The sequence below is a fragment of the Notamacropus eugenii genome, chromosome 4, assembly GCF_028372415.1.
Source record: "Notamacropus eugenii isolate mMacEug1 chromosome 4, mMacEug1.pri_v2, whole genome shotgun sequence".
NCBI lineage: Eukaryota > Metazoa > Chordata > Mammalia > Diprotodontia > Macropodidae > Notamacropus > Notamacropus eugenii.
The window spans coordinates 198,856,164-198,874,589 of record NC_092875.1 but is presented as its reverse complement, the minus strand read 5'-3'; the positions used below and the strand labels follow the sequence as shown (position 1 = coordinate 198,874,589).

The 18,426-nt window shown below is 38.7% G+C and overlaps 1 protein-coding gene across 3 annotated transcripts in view; it reads left to right on the top strand.

Moving 5' to 3' along the window:
* The window catches only part of LOC140500919 (cytidine monophosphate-N-acetylneuraminic acid hydroxylase), a 114,384-nt gene extending 96,996 nt beyond the window's left edge, over window positions 1-17,388 (top strand). For all 3 annotated transcript variants that reach the window (XM_072603991.1, XM_072603989.1, XM_072603990.1), the window contains 4 exons: window positions 1,446-1,562; window positions 12,168-12,283; window positions 13,441-13,527; window positions 15,713-17,388. In XM_072603991.1, the coding sequence (XP_072460092.1) occupies window positions 1,446-1,562; window positions 12,168-12,283; window positions 13,441-13,516 (309 nt within the window). In that variant the 3' untranslated portion in view covers window positions 13,517-13,527; window positions 15,713-17,388. The remainder of the gene's footprint in view (window positions 1-1,445; window positions 1,563-12,167; window positions 12,284-13,440; window positions 13,528-15,712) is intronic.
* The last annotated feature ends 1,038 nt before the right edge of the window (window positions 17,389-18,426 follow it).

Genomic DNA, 18,426 nt, shown 5'->3' with positions numbered 1-18,426 from the left:
TTCCAATTCTTGACCTTTTGCTGCTAAGCTGTTCTTGTACCTGTTGACTTCACTCTTCTCTTCAGTGCCCTTAATGAACTGCCCTCACCAGCTTTAGTATCTATTTAGTATCTCTTGCTTCTCCTTTCTGTGTTTTCTTGTTTTGTTTTGTTTTTTGGTGACTCATCTCACTCAGACTAGAAGTTCAGCAGCCTCCCATGGGTTTAATCCCACTACTGCTTGGCACAAGAGCTCCAACCTGTTCCTTTTCTGGCCTGGACTAGTCAACACTTCAAGAGGCAGCCTGGTGTGTGGGGAAAAGAGACCCTTACCAATAAATCAGAGACTCAGAAGTATTAGCAGAAAGAATACTTCATTTATTGACTTCCTCCAGAAAAGGCTCCCTCAGAGTACCCAAAAGATGGCTCCAACTGAAGAGATTGGAGGTGTATTCAGCTCAGCAGATTATATAGGTCCTAACCGCAATCCCTTCCTCTCTAGCCCCCTTCCTCAGGGCTCATTGGTGCCAGCCTTGAGGGTACAATCTATTTGCAGCAATCTATCCCAGACAGTTTTCATGGGCTTTTGCAAGAGTAAACAGTTTTACAAAAAAAAAAAAAAGACGGGGTGGAGATGTTATTCCTCCCCTGCTATGTGCCTAAAAACAAGAGAGGGAAGTCTGGGAAAGTACAGAATATGTTGAAAAACATTTCTCTACAATGTCAACCTACTGCAAATGTTTTAACAGGACAAGAAACAATGAACTCTTTGAGGAGGCTTCACTCCTGAGAGATCCTCAGAGATCATCTCTCACAATGGTGACCCTCTTCCCTCTCACTCCCAGAGGTTTACCATATTGATGCTGGACTTAACGTTGATAACCAATTAGCTTAGCCCACTGAAACATAGAAGTCCAAAGTTCAAGCAATCCACCATCCTCAGTCACCCTAGTAGCAGGGATTTCAGGCATGGGCCATCACACCTGGCTTGCAATTCCTTCTTTAATCATTCCATCAGCATCTGTTCACTGACCCCTCTTCCTCTTTCCTTATCCTCACTTAGTTTCCTCCTCTTTTCTATTAGGGTCTTGCCCTTCTGTGTCAGTTTCAACTGCTATCTGAATGTCATTCATTCAAACCTATCAGCCTCTGATTTCCCACCTCAGTCCTGTCTCACGATATTTGAAGGAATTTTTTAAACATGATGTGTGTGTGTGTGTGTATGCGTGTGTGTGTGTTTGTCATCATGGTGAAGAAGCCGTATTCCTAATTCATAAAAATAAACCTTTTCAGCTATTGTTTTAGTGAAAAGCGGTTTTTTAAAAATACCTACCTTATTATCAATTTCCAATCCAACTTTGCCAACATCATATGCTACCTGTTCTTCTGGGAGTTTGATTCCTAAGATCTTACTAACCTAATGGTTAATGGTTTACTTTTCTTCTTATTGTTCTCTCTTTTCCATAGATGATCGAGACAGATGAGGATTTCAACACTTTGCCTACTGGATACAACTATCTAGTTGATTTTCTAGACTTATCCTTTCCAGCAGAAAGACCAAGCCGGGATCATCCATATGAAGAAGTAAGCAACAATCTCCAGGATGCTTGCTTCCTCTGTAACCAGTAGCAAAGAATTACTGCTTGGCTGCTCCCCTTTATGTATGGCTGTGGTGCTGGAGGCATCCTCCATTATGCCAGTTTCCCACCTCACATATAAACAACCATACCCCTTAATTAGCAGAAGATGCCAGGCGAGCTATATAATCATTGATGCCTAATTTCTTTTCTCTCTGTCCTACTGTTGTCTGATTCACTGAGTTTCTGGTATCCTTTAAGAATTGTTTACCATCTGTGATGCTTACAGTTTTAGAGCTGGAGGTACCCCAAGGACCATACAATGCAACAGCCCTCAGGTGAGGAAATTTAGGCTCAGGGAAATCAATCCAGATTTACAAAACTTTTACTATATGCAAATCTAAGTCACTGAGCTAAGTAGATGTTGTGGGGGATACAATATCCTATAAGATACAAAGCTTGCCCTCTCAAGGTTATTATAATCCTTTCCCCAACAAGCAAAACCCTTGACATAAAGGTAAGAATATACCTGATGCAACAGATAGGTCCCTAAAATCTGGGTAAATCACATTTTTTCACATCAAATAAATTTAAAACATTTTAAAACACTTTGCTTCTTAAAGCAGTCATGTAGTAAACACTTTTATATAACTAATAATCACCATCTCATTTATTAGTTTTTAAAATCTGAATGTTCATACGTAGTAGAACCTTCTTATTATTATTCAGGTATATTGAACTTTAAATAATTCTAATACATAAGAATCCAGGTTTACAAAAGCAAAATTAGGTTTAAAAGGAGATTTGTCTTAGATTACATAAAATGTAGCCCCCATTCCCACCCCCACACTTTTGATATTTCATAAGCACTGTGATTTCATTGATGTTGGTACTCTCTAGCAACGCAAATTGCGGAGTCCGTCCATGACCTTTCATCCTGTCTTTTGTGCATGTCTTCCTGAAATTCATTCAAAGGCAACTTGCCCAATGTACTAGGGACCTTCCTCTAGCTCTCATGACTTTGCATGGATACCAGTGGCATGGATAGACTCAGTCAACTATGTCAAACTTTGATCTTGACCAGCCCACTTTCTTCTGACTAGATTCTCACTGATAGAATCCTTTTCACTGTTTCTCTCACTCAGTCTGTAAACATTTTTTAAGCATCTGCTATGTGTCAGGAACTGACTGAGTTCCTGTAAACAGTAAAAAATAAAAGTCTCTTAAGGACATCACAGACTAGTGGGAGAGAAAATATGCAAAAAAAACTATGTATGAACAAGCTGTATATAAGATAAACAGGAAATAATTAAAAAAGAAAAGTCACTGGAGTTAAGGGGGAATCAAGAAAGGCTTCTTACAGAAGAAAGAATTTAAACCAGAAGTGAGGAAAGAAAATATATAAGGCATGGAGGACAGTTAATAAAAATGCTCAGTCTTGTGTAAAAGAACAGAAAGGCAGCCAATGTCATTGAATCAGTGAATATAAGAGGGAGGGGGGACTATAAGGTGTAAGAATACTGGGGAGGGGCAGGTTATTAAGGGTTTTTAAAGCCAAACAGAGGATTTTATATTTGATCCTAGAAATGATAGGGAGCCATTGGAATTTATTGAGTAGGGTGGTAACAAGGTCAGACTTGTGTTTCAGGAAGATCACTTTGATATCTCAGAGGAGAATGAATTGTAGTATGGAGAAATGTGGCTGGGAGACCGACCAGTAGGCTATTGCAAATAGTCCAGGCATGAGGTGATGAGATCCTGCATCAGAGTGGTGACAGTATCAGAGGTGAGAAGGAAATGCTATAAAGGTAAAATTGAACAGCCTTGGCAACAGATTGAATTGGGGTGGATAGAGGAATTGAGTGAGGAGTCAAGGCTAACATGTAGATTTTGATGGTGGGTGCCTAGGAGGATGATGGTACCCTCAAAACTAGGTTGGAAGTAGGGAAGGATTTTGAGGGAAAGATAATAAGTTGAGTTTGGGATATTTTGAGTTTGAGATGTCTCTGAGACTTCAAAATGTTAAATAGGTAATGTGAGATACAAGTCCAGAGATCAGAAGAGAGTCACAACTCATGGTTGATAATATATTGTAGTCTACTCATGCCATTCATAGATAGGTAATTGATGCAAGGTGCAAGTCATGGTTACCATATTACTATGGTAATATACTATAGCCTACCCAAAAATAGGTAATGTGAGGTGCAAGTCCAGAAGTCAGAAGAGAGTCACAATTCATGGTTGGTAACATACTGTAGCCAACTCATGCCATCCATAGAGCTGGTTCTTCAGTATACATATCTGAGACAGACACTGAAGACAGACACTGGATCGGGTCCAGAAATGAAAAGGAAAAGGAAGTAGGCAATACTTTCAGTGACCTTCAGCTCTCTTCCTGCCATGAAAACCCATCTCTTTTTTCTTTAACAATATTCTTCTGGTGAAAATGTATAGCCAAAAGTTATATTAATGTTACTTTCCAATTGAGGGTCACCCAAAGGGAAATATAGAGATTTAAGCTAAATTATGGAAGGGTTGAGATCTGCGTTGGTAGAGAGGGTGATTGTAACTGAACCAACATAATCACAAAGTTTCTGAAGAAGAGCCTTCACCAGGAATGCAATCTTCAATTATCACCTTGTTCCTAGGGGCAAAATATGAGGTCACTTTCAATCAACATGCATTGATTAAGCATCTACTATGTGCTGGGGCAGCTAGGTGCCTCATTGGGTAGAGCACTGGGCCTGGAGTCAGGAGGGTCTGAGTTCAAATTTGGTTTCAACACTTACTAGCTCTGTGACTTTCTGTGACTCTGGGCCCTTAACTGCTTCAGTCTGCTCATCTCTAAAATGACCTGGATAAGGAAATGGTAAACTATTCTACTATGTTTACCAAGAAAACCCCAAATGGGGTTACAAAGAGCCAGAGGTGACTGAAAAAAACAACTTCATATGCCAGGTGCTGTCTTGAGGCTTGGGGATACAAGAACAAAAATGAAACTGTCCCTGTCCTCCAAGAACTCACATTTAGGAGAAACAACTCTGATGCAGTCTCCTGGAACGTATTGTCCCCAATTCAGAGATTGTTTGTTCTCAAAAATAGCTCAGTTTTAACTGATTGTAGTTTCATAGAAAGCAAATAGGAACATAGGAAAATAGAGAAAGCAGCAGTGCTGAGAGGCCTCAGTTTCCTCTGTAAAATGAGAGGCAGGTAGGTGGTGCAGAGGATAGAGTATCAGACCTGGAGTCAGGAAGACTTATCTTGGGTTCAAATATGACCTCAGAAAATTACTGTCACTCTGGGCAAGTCATTTAACTCTGTTCACCTCAGTTTCCTCTTATATAAAATGAGCTGGAGAAGGAAATGGCAAACCACTCCAGTTCTCTTTGCCAAGAAAACCCCAAATGGGATCACGAACAGTTGGACTTGACTGAAACAATTGAATAATTGATGAAAGGGTTGGACTTGATGACCTCTAACGTAGTCTCTAGCTCTAAATCTGTGATCCTATGACTCAATGTACCTGTTTGCTTATTTTGAAATATAAACAAAATCACAATGGCCAAATTTGGTACAGTGGAATTAGGAGACCTGGATGGTAGTCCTGGCTCTGCCATTAATAATAAGCAAATCACTTCATCTTTCTGTGCTCATTGTAAGATGAAGGCATTGGACTGAATGAATCAGTTTTGGTTCTAATATACTTAGTAAATTCTACAATATCATTTGCTTAAAGAGGTACCTTTGTGTTTGGACAAGTAAACAATGAAGCTCAAAGTTCTGCTGAAGGTACTCACTATCCCACTGTAGAGGGGACATGGCTACACTCAGAGCTGTGTGCTATTGGCTGAGTATTGACAATGATGTTCTAATTTCTCTCACAACATATTATTGGGTGATATTTTTAAGCCTGTGAAAAAACTAATGTGGGTTAATCATGGAGCAGTAGAGTCACAAATCAAAACACTGTCAAGGACAAAATAAAGAAGAAGGGTGGAAAAGAGATTGGGGGTCACTGATGAGACCCTAGTAGAACAAAAAGAACATTTCAAAAAAGAGATATTGCTTCTCCTTTGGTGTATACATTAGAGAATCTACAATTACATAAAAACATACAATTACTCCCAAAGCTGGCAGAATTAGGTCTGTAGTGGACTAATTGATGCAAGAACTACTTTTATTTTGGAGGATGGAATTGATCTGTTGTTATCTGCAGAACTCTGGGTCCACAGATACCTATGAAACCAAAGAACTTTTTATAAAGTGCCCTTTATAAAAACAAAAGTGGATAACTCCTTTACAGTAACCTGGAGAAAAATAAAGGATATGAATCTCTGAATACTTAAAAGTTTTTTCAGAAAAAGTGTTAGTTTCCCATTTATATGTTTTCCCTCCCTCCCTCCCCATCTCTGGAATTCTGCCCTACTTCAAAGAAAGCTTGAAGGGATAGATATCTGCACTGGACCTGTGATTTTAGTGGTATAAGGAGCTCCTAGGTCAAGAAATTCCCTTTACCAATGCAGTTAGATACCTTCTCTACAACTTGCAGTCTCAGTGGGTTGTTGTGTTGTTTTAGTTCAGTTGTTTCAGTCAACTCTGACTTTTTGTGACCCCATTTGGGGTTTTCTTGATAGAGATACTGGAATGGTTTGCCATGTCCTTCTCCAGCTCATTTTACAGAGGAGGAAACTGAGGCAAACAGGGTTAAGTGACTTGTCTAGGGTCACACAGCCAGCAAGTGTCTGAGGCTGGATTTGAACTCAGGTCTTCCTGACTCCAGGCTTGGTGCTCAATCCACTGTTCCACCTAGCTGCTGAGGGAGTTGTCGAGGGGCATGGAAAAATTAAGTGACTTGCTCATCAGGCTCATATACTCATGCTTTCTGTCTTCCAGTTCTGTTCTCTGCCCACTTGGCTGTGCTTTCAGATTTAAAAATACAATTTCATTCCAAATTATTTATCTCCAGTGGGAGAATTTTTGATGAAAATATTATCTTTGCTACAGACCTATTGCTGTATTAAGCACATTGATAAAGGAAGCCTTGAAGCCTTCAGTCTTGCCCTAAGGTTTAGGGGAGAAACAGTGAAGGAAGTCATTTACCAATTGTGGCAGGTATGTGGTTTGTTTTTGATAGCAAGCAGTCCCACATCTGTTCAGACTGATGGTGGTTTAGCTTTGCCCCTACCCAGGTGTCAATTTCACAACCCCAAGGCCTGAGACCTAAATCTGGCACAAAGTGGGGTTTACAGTGCCATTTGCTTATGATCTGCCTGGTGCTCATAGATGGACTTCTGCTCTGACTGGTTGCCATTTCTTTTCTTTCCCTAAGCAGGTAAAAATCCTTGGCTAGAGTTGCTTCTTGCCAAAATTTCTGACCTTGGGATTGGAGCTCTGGGTTTTCTGCCTGTGAGTCTCCTATAGAGGTATTAAACCAGTGACCAAGGGCTTTGCTCAGCTTCCTGTAGAATTCTACCAACCAGGACCTCCACAAAAAAAAATAAAACAAAAACCCAGCATCAACTCCTCAAATTGCCTGAGGACACCAGCTAGCTAGATTGACCACTGCATTTTTTTAAACTTTTATCCTGATCCTCCGACCCTCACCTGATGCTAGTGATATTTTAATATTTTGTCTTTATACTTTATTTTACTTCATGAGGAACAGGAAGCTGCAACATATGAGGGAAGGAGGAAACCTCAACTGAAAAGGCCGTTTGCATATTTTCCATTCAACAACTGAATTCAATAAGCATTTTTAAAAGTCTGCTGTTTCAGATCCTATTTTAGGAGCTAGATTCAAAGGTAAAAGCAAATAGATAGATAGATAGATAGATAGATAGATAGATAGATAGATAGATAGATAGATAGATAGATAGATAGATAGATAGACAGACATAGATAGATAGATAGACAGATAGATATAGATAGATATATGGTATTTGAAATTAAAATGTTATTTATTTATTACATTTTTTAAAATTATTTTTGAAGGTCTCAAGAGACTGCTGCATTCCAAGGGGTCATTAGGCACTCCCATTTTAGATCAAAACCTGTTTCAGTCTAGTCAGTTGTTAGTGTCTGTCTCTGCTCCCCCAATAATGGTTTTGTTTTTATTTTGCCTATTTTTTGTGTTGGCTTTCCTTCCTATTTATTCGCGCTGCAACTCTTGGTCTGAGAGCTGTCCAGGGTCACAGAGATTAACTGACTTGCTTCTGTTCACACAATCAGTATATGTCAGCAGCAAGATTTGAGCTCACGTCTTCCTGACACCAAAGCTGTCTCTAACCACTATGCTTACTGCCTCTAGACTAGACCTGAACAAACTGATTAATTCCTCATCAAACCAGGGTTTTAGAAATGATTCTCTTAGTGTCAATGCTTCCTTTGTCCCTTCCTCTCATTGAGAAAAGAAAGGGATTGTGGTTTGGTGGGAAAAACATGGGAATAGAACTACTTATTATTAAATAATCTACCTCTTATTAAGTCTGCTACCCATTCCAGTCATGGCTTCTTGGTCTCTACCACATGTAGCCCCTTGGAGATTAGAAAGTGAGCTCCTTGAGGGCAGGACCATGTTTTTGCCTTTCTTTGTATCCCCAGCATTTTGCACAATGCTTGGCACAGAGTAGGCACTTAAGAAATACTTGTTGACTAACGCCAGGGATATCTGCCAAGTATGATGATCAGCTCTCCTCCAAGGCAAAGCCAGATTCTAATTTAACATAAGAAAACACGACCTCCTATTCACATTCTGCTCTCTCTCATTTAGTGAACCTGACTGGAATCACAAGGTCTCCCCTATTTCTTCCCTGAGTATTTCTCAGCGTTCAGGCCTCTTGGTTCCATCTCTTATTTATATTTATCACAAAGTTATTAGCTTGCACCTGAATAGTTCTTCCCCCTACCCTTGGGCAGTAATTAGCTTAATTCCAACTCAGCTTATCCTTGGGAGCACAACCTGGTGAATGTTCACATTTGGTTATGGGGCCTTGGACAAATGACCTAATTTCTCCAAGACTGTTCTGCATCTGTAAATAGAGGATATTAATATCTATCCTGCCAGCTTCACAGGATTGCTTTAAGGATCAGATGAGTAGATGAAAGTTCCTCGTAAATTCCAAAATACTGTACAAATAGAAGGTGATGCTATTTATGATTATTCAAGATAAATAAGATAGCTAGGTGGCAGAGTTGATAGAGCTGCTGGACCTGGAATCAGGAAGACCTGGATTCAAATGTAGCCACAAACACAAGTTGTGTGACCTTGAACAAATCTTTTGCCTCAGTTTCCTCATCTGTAAAATGGGAATATTACCAGCACCTACCTCCCAGAGTTATTATGAGAATAAGGTGAGATGATATTTTTAAGCTATTTGCAAACCTTAAAATGCTAGATAAATGCTATTATCATTTAAAAATTTTTTATTATAAAAATCATTGGATGGTGCTGAGATCATTCTTAAGACAGTCTTTAGGGGAAGGCTGCTATACTCTGTATTGAATTATTTCCAATCCCCAAATGCCAGCTCCAGGGAAGTGTGATGGCCAAGGCCCATCTAGAATTCTCTAGTGCCTAAGAGAACCCAGTAAGAAAATAAAACTTGCAATATAGCTTTCCCATTCCACAGTCCAGTTTTCTAAGAGGGAGTTTCCTGAATACCAAAAATCAGTTGAAAAGTCTCCCCTCTGCTCCTTTATTCATCTATGAACAAATAGGAAGCAACATTGAATAGCCTCGACATACCATAAAAGCAAAATGACTGACACCTCCAAATCCATCTTACTCACGTGGAAATGATATACAATATTTTCCCAAAGTTCTCAGACTGTCCCTCTGTCTAATTCTCCCCAGGAACTTATCCTATTAGAAACATTGCCTCAATTATAGAATTTGACCTGAAAACATTCTTGTTAACCAGTAAAACTGATGAAAAACTCACATTTGTAAAACTCACTCATATTTACTATGTACTTTCCAAAAATGCTAATCATCATTCTCCCTGTGCGATTTTCTCATGATTTTTTTCCTAATCTGCTCCTAACCTTTACCCATATCTAGTTTAATACTCCCCAAACATGAACTGTACATCTGTGCCTCTGGGTAGGCACTTTTTGAGCCATCATCATTATCATCATTTGGCATGAAGTGAGGAGTTCATAAAACATTCCTCACTCCTTTCATGGAATTGTTATAGTTTAGCCAAAATGAGTTAACCATGGTCAATCCTGCCAGTGCTTTTGACCTACTTTCTGCAGAATTGTATAATCCTAAATTTCAATATACTTGAAAATGTTCTTCCTTTGGCCTTGGCCAAGGTCACAATTAGTAAAAATCCTGTTGAAATGATATAAAAATGGGGAAGCAAATATAAACATTCTGTGGCAGTCTGACCTGTCTGCTTTTAACACATGTTAAAACAAACCCTTCCCCCCCCCCCAAAAAAAATTACCTAAGCTGGGATTGTTAGAAAATTTATTGCAATGAAAGTAGACTCTCCTTATAAAACATTAAGTAAGCTGCCATTGGGTGTTAAGAAATGTGTAAAATTTTATGGTAGCATCAAAGAACCAAAGCTATTTACAAAGGAGGAAGAGGCTTTTCATGCCTCACATTTTCTAGGAAAGAAAGTTGTTATTGCTAATTAAGTTGTGCCTGATTCTTCATGATCCACTTGGGGTTTACTTGGCAAAGATAGTGGCATGATTTGCCATTTCCCTCTCCAGCTCATTGACCTACATCTTTTTTTATATATGTACATGGAAGTACATGCAAGGAACTCCTTTTGAGTAAAGATTGTTTCATTCATTTTATTTTTATCTTCAGTGCCTAGCACATAGTAGGCTCTTAATAAATACTCCTCGATTGATTGGTTTTTGCTTTTTTTTAACAGGCTGCAGTAACCCAAGTGGCCATTAGAGGGCAAGCCTACTATTCCCTGGGCTACTCTCCCTACCCCAACTGTAGCAACAGGATTCCAACCTTAGCTCAATGGCAGATTTATTTAGCTTTTGGGTGGGAGAGTTCAGTCTACAGAGGGATGAAATGAAATGTGAAAACATGAAATTTACTATTTATATTTCATTTAATGCTCCTACCTCTTAGATGAATTCCACTATCTCAGGTCTTTTCTCTTGGTACTCATAGATGCCTTTAATATATTTATCATAAAACTTGTAATAACATGAAATTAAGATAGAAGACAGCAAAAGAAATACATACTCTTCCCCCAGCACTGCTCTTTCCAGATCTTTGATTTGGATAGAGAAATGCCTTAGCTCATAAAGAAGAAAGGGGGAAGGAAGGGCTTTCACCTTCCTATCTTCTCCTCCCCACACCCCCATGAATTAAAGAAATTCAGGAAAGAGCTTATTGATTCTGAGCAATGCTGGTCGTGGATGTGATCCTCACTGCCTGGCTTGGCCCCTTGGTTGCCCCCATGTCCAGTTCACCACCGCTGCTTAAGTCAGCAATTGTTGTCTCCAAATTCTTGGTTCTGCCTACAAGAGAGAGGACCACCAGTGATCCCAGAAACCACCAATGAGCCTTTCCCATGCCAGGCTCTCAGAAACAGTTGTTTCTTTCCTCTTTTTCTTTCCTTCTTTCTTCCTTCCTTCCTTCCTTCCTTCCTTCCTTTCTTTCTTTCTTTCTTTCTTTCTTTCTTTCTTTCTTTCTTTCTTTCTTTCTTTCTTTCTTTCTTTCTTTCTTTCTTTCTTCCTTCCTTCCTTTCTTTCTTTCTCTTTCTCAACTCTGCTCCTCTGTCTCCCTTAATCCCTTTCTCTCTATTTTTTCCTACCTCTATTTCTCCATGTCTTTCTGTTTTCTTCCCTTTATGAATAGAGGTTTTTTTTTTAACCTGATTGAAAATGCAAAAAATTCATACCCAATCACAAAAATGGTCAAAACAATTCCTGACTTCAAATAGTCCTCTCCTCTCCACCACCACTCTACCACATATAGTCCATGTGAGTCCAGAGTACCAGAGAAGGGAAAAGTCTGGGTTGTCTTATCTTCAGACCTTGACTCTTACCTCATCTAGGGTGAGGAAATATGTAGATTCCCAGACTTCTCTCTAGGAAACTCACTCTGTCTTGACTGAATATCAGGGTACTTCCTCCTGTTTCTATCTTGGTTCTTGGTGAGTGAAACTCTGTTTTCTATTTGTTATTATCCTATCTCATTCTCCTTAGGGAGGCAGAGATCTACCCTTCTCTTCTTGTCTCCCTATTTCAGTGAATGTCTCATCTCCCTCTGAAGGCTGAACCCAAGATCCAGCTCAAGTGTGTGAAGTATACCATAAAAATGCTATTAACTTCATGCTCCTCCTTACTTTAGTAAGTCTGTATCTGTGAACTTTACCACCAATGCTAGAACAAAAGGCTGCTCAACAATAGTGTTTAGAACTAGACTAACACATCTTTCCAAAGGGAATTTCATACTTTGTTGAAGAGATAGTAAAAGGGAAAGAGGAGATTGCCTCATACATGTAGGTGCATATCTTACTACACTGTGCATTCCCCTGCCACTAATGGCTATTGCTTCAAGGTTATTGAAGTTGTGGTGGTCTGTACCCAGATGTTAGCATCTATAACATTGTTCTATTGTCCATTCCAGATAAGGAGCCGGGTTGGTGTTATCAGATATGTGGTGAAGCATGGGTTGCTCTGGGATGACTTATATATAGGATTCCAAACTCGACTCCAGCGTGATCCTGATATTTATCATCATCTGTAAGTATGAAAATCATCTTCTCCTAATGGCATTTAGAGGTACAGTCACGGGTTCAGCCTTATATAAAGGCACAGTATTTGCTTGCCTGTGTATTTTGGTTTTAGAACACTGGGAAGGTTCTAAGACCATCCACAATCCTTTGGCTTTCATCTACTGACTAATATTTGATACTTTTCTCTTAGACCTTTTTGTCCTTTGACAGGGTTTTGTTCACCCATTGAAAGGTCATGATTTAAGCTATCACTCATTTATACCTTAGTATGAATTAGTTTCATTATTTGTTGTTATTTTTCCCTGAAAACCACATTTGGTTTTGTTTTCCCAGAAAGCAGGTTTTGATGTTGGAAGAGAGGTAGAGAGTTTAAAGGCACTGGATACACTAGGGGAGAGAATAACATCAGTGGGATTTGTGGGAATAAGCCAATGAAAAGATAAAGAACAAGGAGACTGGGACTGATGGAGATCTACTTAGCCTGCTCATGAATTTTGCTTTTTGCAGGCATCTTGTGCAGGCTAAGGGGGTGGGGGATAAATTAAGGGAGGTACCTCTTTTCTGTTTCCTGATTATGTTATGTTCTAAAAATAAACTCAATAGAAATCTATATAAAATATTCCATTTGGTGGCATAATTTTAAATTTCATAATCAAAAAATTTGGAAAGAGGCACCTTTGTTCTTTGTATATTGCAAAACAAATGTCCAATGAAGAGTAAATTGCCCTTCACCAACCAACACACTTCCTGAAAATGCAAGAACTGTTACCCTTCAAAGTTTCCATTAGGACCCCCTCCCCACCAAGAACTCTTTTTCAAATACCATGAATGATACCTTCAGACAATAATAATATTCCAGTACTCTTCCAAGTCTTTGTCTGATGCTCAATCATGTTATGGAGGCAACTCTGGGTTCTTAAAGATGTATCAGGTTTACTTAAAATCTGGCATATCTGTTTCTTCTTATATCAATCATGATAAAAGAAAAAAATTCACAGTAATTACTTGATATTGTATGACTCTGGTGTCCAGAATATGGGATGCTGTAATTATTCTCAAAATAGTGCTGTATCTTGTATGTAATTGATGGTCAGCTGGTATGCACACCCTACCAATGTAAGAGCAATTTAAAAAATACTTATCCTATGTCAACTTCTTCCCTAGGTTTTGGAACCATTTTCAAATAAAACTTCCCTTAACACCACCAAACTGGAAGTCCTTTTTGATGCAACAAGGATAGATTACTCCATAGTAAGTTATTCTGTGGGATCCATTAATTAGGAAAATACCTTTACTATATAACAAGATAGCACAACTGCAACTTTTTCCTGTCCCACTCACATTATATAAGCAGAAATTGTGCTTGTAAGGGAAGTGAATACCTTTCAGGAGATCAGTGGAAGTAATAATAGCCAGTACTAGAGAAAGAGAGATGGGAAATAAATTACAGTGGTCAGAGCACTGAACTAGAAGCCAGGAGACTGGAATCAGAAGAAGAAATAATAGTAATAAAAATAGAGATAAAAAGAAGAACCAGAGAGATGGGGGGTGGGGTGAACAAGTAAGGCAGTGAAACACCACAGAGGCCAAGGGAAAAGAGAATTTCAGGAAAGAAGGATGAGTCAGCACTAGCAAATACTGGAGAGAGATCAAGAAGGATGAGGACTGAGAAAAGACCATTATATTTTTCTATTAGGTCGTAGGTAACCTTGAAGAGAGTAGTTTCAATGAAATTGCAGGAGTAGGGTTTTTTTGTTTGTTTGTTTTTGTTTTTTGTATTTTTTAGGAAAGAAGATAATCAAGCTTGTTTGTGGGTAGAGCAAAAAAAAAAAGTCAGTGGAGAGAGATTGAAGATATTGGTGGGAGGTAGGGAGAAGTATAGCACATGGGTTTAGGTCCCAGAATAAGAAGGAGAGGATGAAATCTAGGCCATAGATGGAAAGGTTAGCTTTGGAAAAGAGAAGAAACACCTTTTGCCCCCAAGAAAGAGTTGGGGGAAAGACTGATAAAGATATAGATAACTATTGGTTCTGTGAAAAAAATATGGCGGCATGTAAAGAAAGAGTAGGATTGGAAATTTTGAGCTAGATGGTCTTAATATTTTTAGTAACACAGGAGGTAATGTCTCTCTAACCAAGAGTTAGGTAGGCTAAGAATGGTGTTAGAGGTTTAGAACAGACACTGAGGAAAATTCTGTACTTGACAAGAGATGAACAAAATATTCCCTAAAATGTAGTGAGGGCTCAGGTGGATTGGACTGAAACCAATCAATATATTTTCTTGGTTGTTTAAGGGGAACAGGGATAGGGTGTGGACCTGTGTGATTCCATTGGTATTGGGAACTTCCAGGTGAAGAAACTCCTTTACCAATTCAGATTGGCAACAATCTCTGCAGCTTATAGTCTTAAAGAGTTCCCTAGAGCAGTGAGAAGTCAGGGGTCACATGGTCAATATGTATCAAACAGAACTCGAATCGATCTTCATGGCTTCAACACTAGTTCTCTATCCACTCTGCCAGGCTGCTTCTGGACAATCTAGAATAGTTGCTTAGTAATTTTAAAATTTTTAAAAATCATTTTACTTGAGAAACACCGGTAGCCTAGCAGTAAGAGCAGAGAAAGCAGACACTAGAACTGACCTGGGATTAACCAGGTAGACATAGTCAAAGGTCAAGGGGGCAAAGAATTCTGGGTTGCTTCAGAGGGTAGCATTAAAATAGCTGAAATCAGGTTGAGAAAAGTAATTATAGAAATAGGCTAACGAATCTGGAACAATAATAGTAATAAGAACTAGCATTTATACAGCACTTCGTAAAGTGCTTTACTTATGTTATCTCTTTTAGAAAATTGAAAGCCGTTAACAGACTAGAAGTTTGATGAGCTTCCAGCTAGAAGTAGGTTCAGTAAGTGTAACTGTGGAGATCATTGGAAGTGTGGCTCTTGTGGCCACAGTAGGGAAGATCCAAGTTCAAATCTGAGATTTTAGAGGTAGAACAGTTCCAAGTTTTGAAATCCAAGATATTCCTATCCGGTAAGTGGCTGAAGTAAAGTGAAGTCTTTAGGGGCTGCAAGGTCAAAGAATTTCAAAGTCAAAGTGCTAATGTTGAAATAGCTTCATTGGGGAGGTATTATTTCCACCTTAGTAGAGGAATCAGGAAAATTCAAGTGTTGGCAAGTCTGCATGATTTAGTCAATATCATAGTGAATCTGCAAAAAGCCAAGAGAGCACAAAAAGGGATTCACACTTGTATCTTAAAACGTATCACCTGTCTCGTACACTTTTCACTTCATCTCCTAGGAGTAATACTTTGAATTAAAGGGGGGAGTGGGGGGTGGCAAGGGAAGGTACTGAAACCTCAATTATCTTTATTAGAAATGTAGAAGTGACCAAAATGAGGCTCCATATTGTTATTTACGTCTAATTCTCTAATTTACAGGAATCTCAAGCCCTATGAAATGTGAAGAATTTATGGATATTACCTCCTGAAGAGACAACTATAAAATAACACTAGTTTCATTATGAAGCAATTAATATTATCAATAATTGATTATCATACTTTATAATTTATATGATCTTTTTTCCTTTTGAGACACATTATCTTTACATACATACTGATACAGCTGACAACAAATCCAATGTTTCACCAAATGTCAGTCTTAAGAATTTCTTGATTATTCAATCCAAAATACTCGATTCAAATATTCGTAAATCAGAAAGAGAAACAATTCCTATTGAAAACAATTAGATAAATTATTAAAAAGTAATTGTTGAATTTCGTTTAAGAAACATGTATTAGAGGCAGATAGGTGACAGAGTAGATAAAGCCCTGGATTTGGAGTCAAGATCTAAGTTCAAATCTAGCCTCACACTAACTAGCTCTATCACCCTGAGCTAGTCATTCAACTTCTTTCTGTTTGTCACAGTTTCCTCATCTATAAAATGGAGATAAAAATAACATCTATCTCCCAAGGTTGTTGTGAGGATAAAACAATATTTGTGAAGCATTTGGCACAGTACCTGGCACAAAGCAGTCATTTAATTAACCCAATGCAACTAAATTCAATTCAATAAGCACCTACAAGGTGCAAACTCACCCCTAGACACAGAAAGTGAGACAAAGTGAAACGTATGAGAAGTAGAAGAAAGGTATTCAATAATGGATCCAGAAATGAGGTGGAGGTAAAAACGGAAAACACAAGAGAGCTAGGAAAGGAATCGAGGGCAATTTGATACAGGTTATACATATAGATATACATACATATCATCATATGATTTTTAAAAATTATCTATTCAATATTTTTTTCCCCCAATTACATGTGAAAACAATTTTAACATTCATTTTTAAAATTTTGAGTTCCAAATTCTCTCCCTCCCTGCTCCTGCTCCCTTCCTCCCATTGAGAAGGCAAGCAATTTGGTAAAGGTTATACATGTGAAGTCATACAAAAAAATTAGTCATGCCATAAAAGAAAACAGACCCCTCTTCCCTCAAAAAACCCAAGGAAAATAAAGAAAGTTAAACAATGCTTCAATCTATATTCAGATGCCACTAGTTCTTTTTCTGGGGGATGGACAGCATTTTTCATCATAAATCCTTCAGGGTCATCATTGTATTACTGAGAATAGCCAAGTCATTCACAGTTGATCGTCTTAAAATATTTCTATTACTACATCACATGATTCTTAATCACAGCCCAGACTGAGGAGAGACTGGAAGGAGATAAAGTCAGATGAACCAAACAAAATCATGCCTAGAAACACTAGATCTTCTGTCAAGCTCATATCTGTTCTTACTGCTTTTCTTGGACAAAATTCTGTTATGTGATCATATACTGACAATATGCTATAAACGAAAGCCACCACAAGGAGGTGGTAAAATCTGTCTTCTAAAATGTGCCTGGTTCTCAACTTGACAGTAGTGACAGAAGATGATAATTTATACTTTATTATGACAAATCCCTCAATTATTGGTTTATTCAGAGATATTTAACTTGTAGGTCCCTGCTTGGAATCTGGGGATTCTTTTCTGTGATCAATTCATAAAGCAATGTATAGTATTTATTAAATCATAAATTTATGACAATGAACTGTGAAATAAAAATATGACAAAGCAGTGTGATGTTTTAATTTTTGTGATTTTCCTTTTTCTACTGTTTACGTCATACTTTAAGGCTAGTACCTTATTTGGGGGTATTGAAAGATTGTTTCATGGGAATGTTTTTCATTATCCTGTCATTCAGCTGAAAGACAGTCAACTAGCATTTAGTTAACCAGCATTTATTAATTATCTTCTGTGTGCCAGGCACTGTGCTACTCACTGGGGATATTAAGGAAGACCATAAAACCTAAAACACAAAACCCAGTAGTCCCTGCTTTCAAGGAACTCACAATTAAAAAGAGGAGACAACATGCAAACAAGCTACAGAGAAGATTCTTCGAGGACTGGGAAAGGGTTTTTGTAGAGGAGGGGACTTTAGTTGACATTTGAAGGAAGTCAGAGGAGCCAGAAAGCAGAGATGAAGAGAAAGGAAAGAGCCAGTGAAAACACTGAGTCAAGAAATAGCATCTTATGGGAGAATCAGCAAGGAGAACTGTGTCACTTTATCCAACAGGGGGACTAAGTTGTAGGGAGGCAGCTAGGTGGCTCAGTGGATAGTGCACTGGGACTGTAGTCAGGAAGACCAGAGTTGAAATCCAGCCTCAGACATTTACTAACTGTGTGAACCTGGGAAAGTCACTTAGCCTCTCTTGGCCTTAATCCATTGAAGAAGGAAGGGGTAGCTAGGTGGTGCAGTGGATAGAGCACCATTGCAGGAGTCAGGAGGACCTGAGTTCAAATCTCACCTCAGGTACTTGACACTCACTAGCTGTGTGACTTTGGGCAAGTCACTTAACCCCAATTGCCTCATCCTTGGGTCATCCTGATAAATATCTGGTCCCTGGACTCCGATGGCTCTGGAGGAGAAGTGAGGCTGGTGACCTGCACAGCCTTCCCTCACTCAAAACAAAGTCAAGTGCAAGTCATGTCATTATTTCTCTGATGGCATGGTCTTCTTCAGCAACAAAGGACGAACACACACACACACACTGGAGAAGGAAGTGGCAAACCACTCCAGTATCTTTACCAAGAAAACCCCATGGACAGTATGGT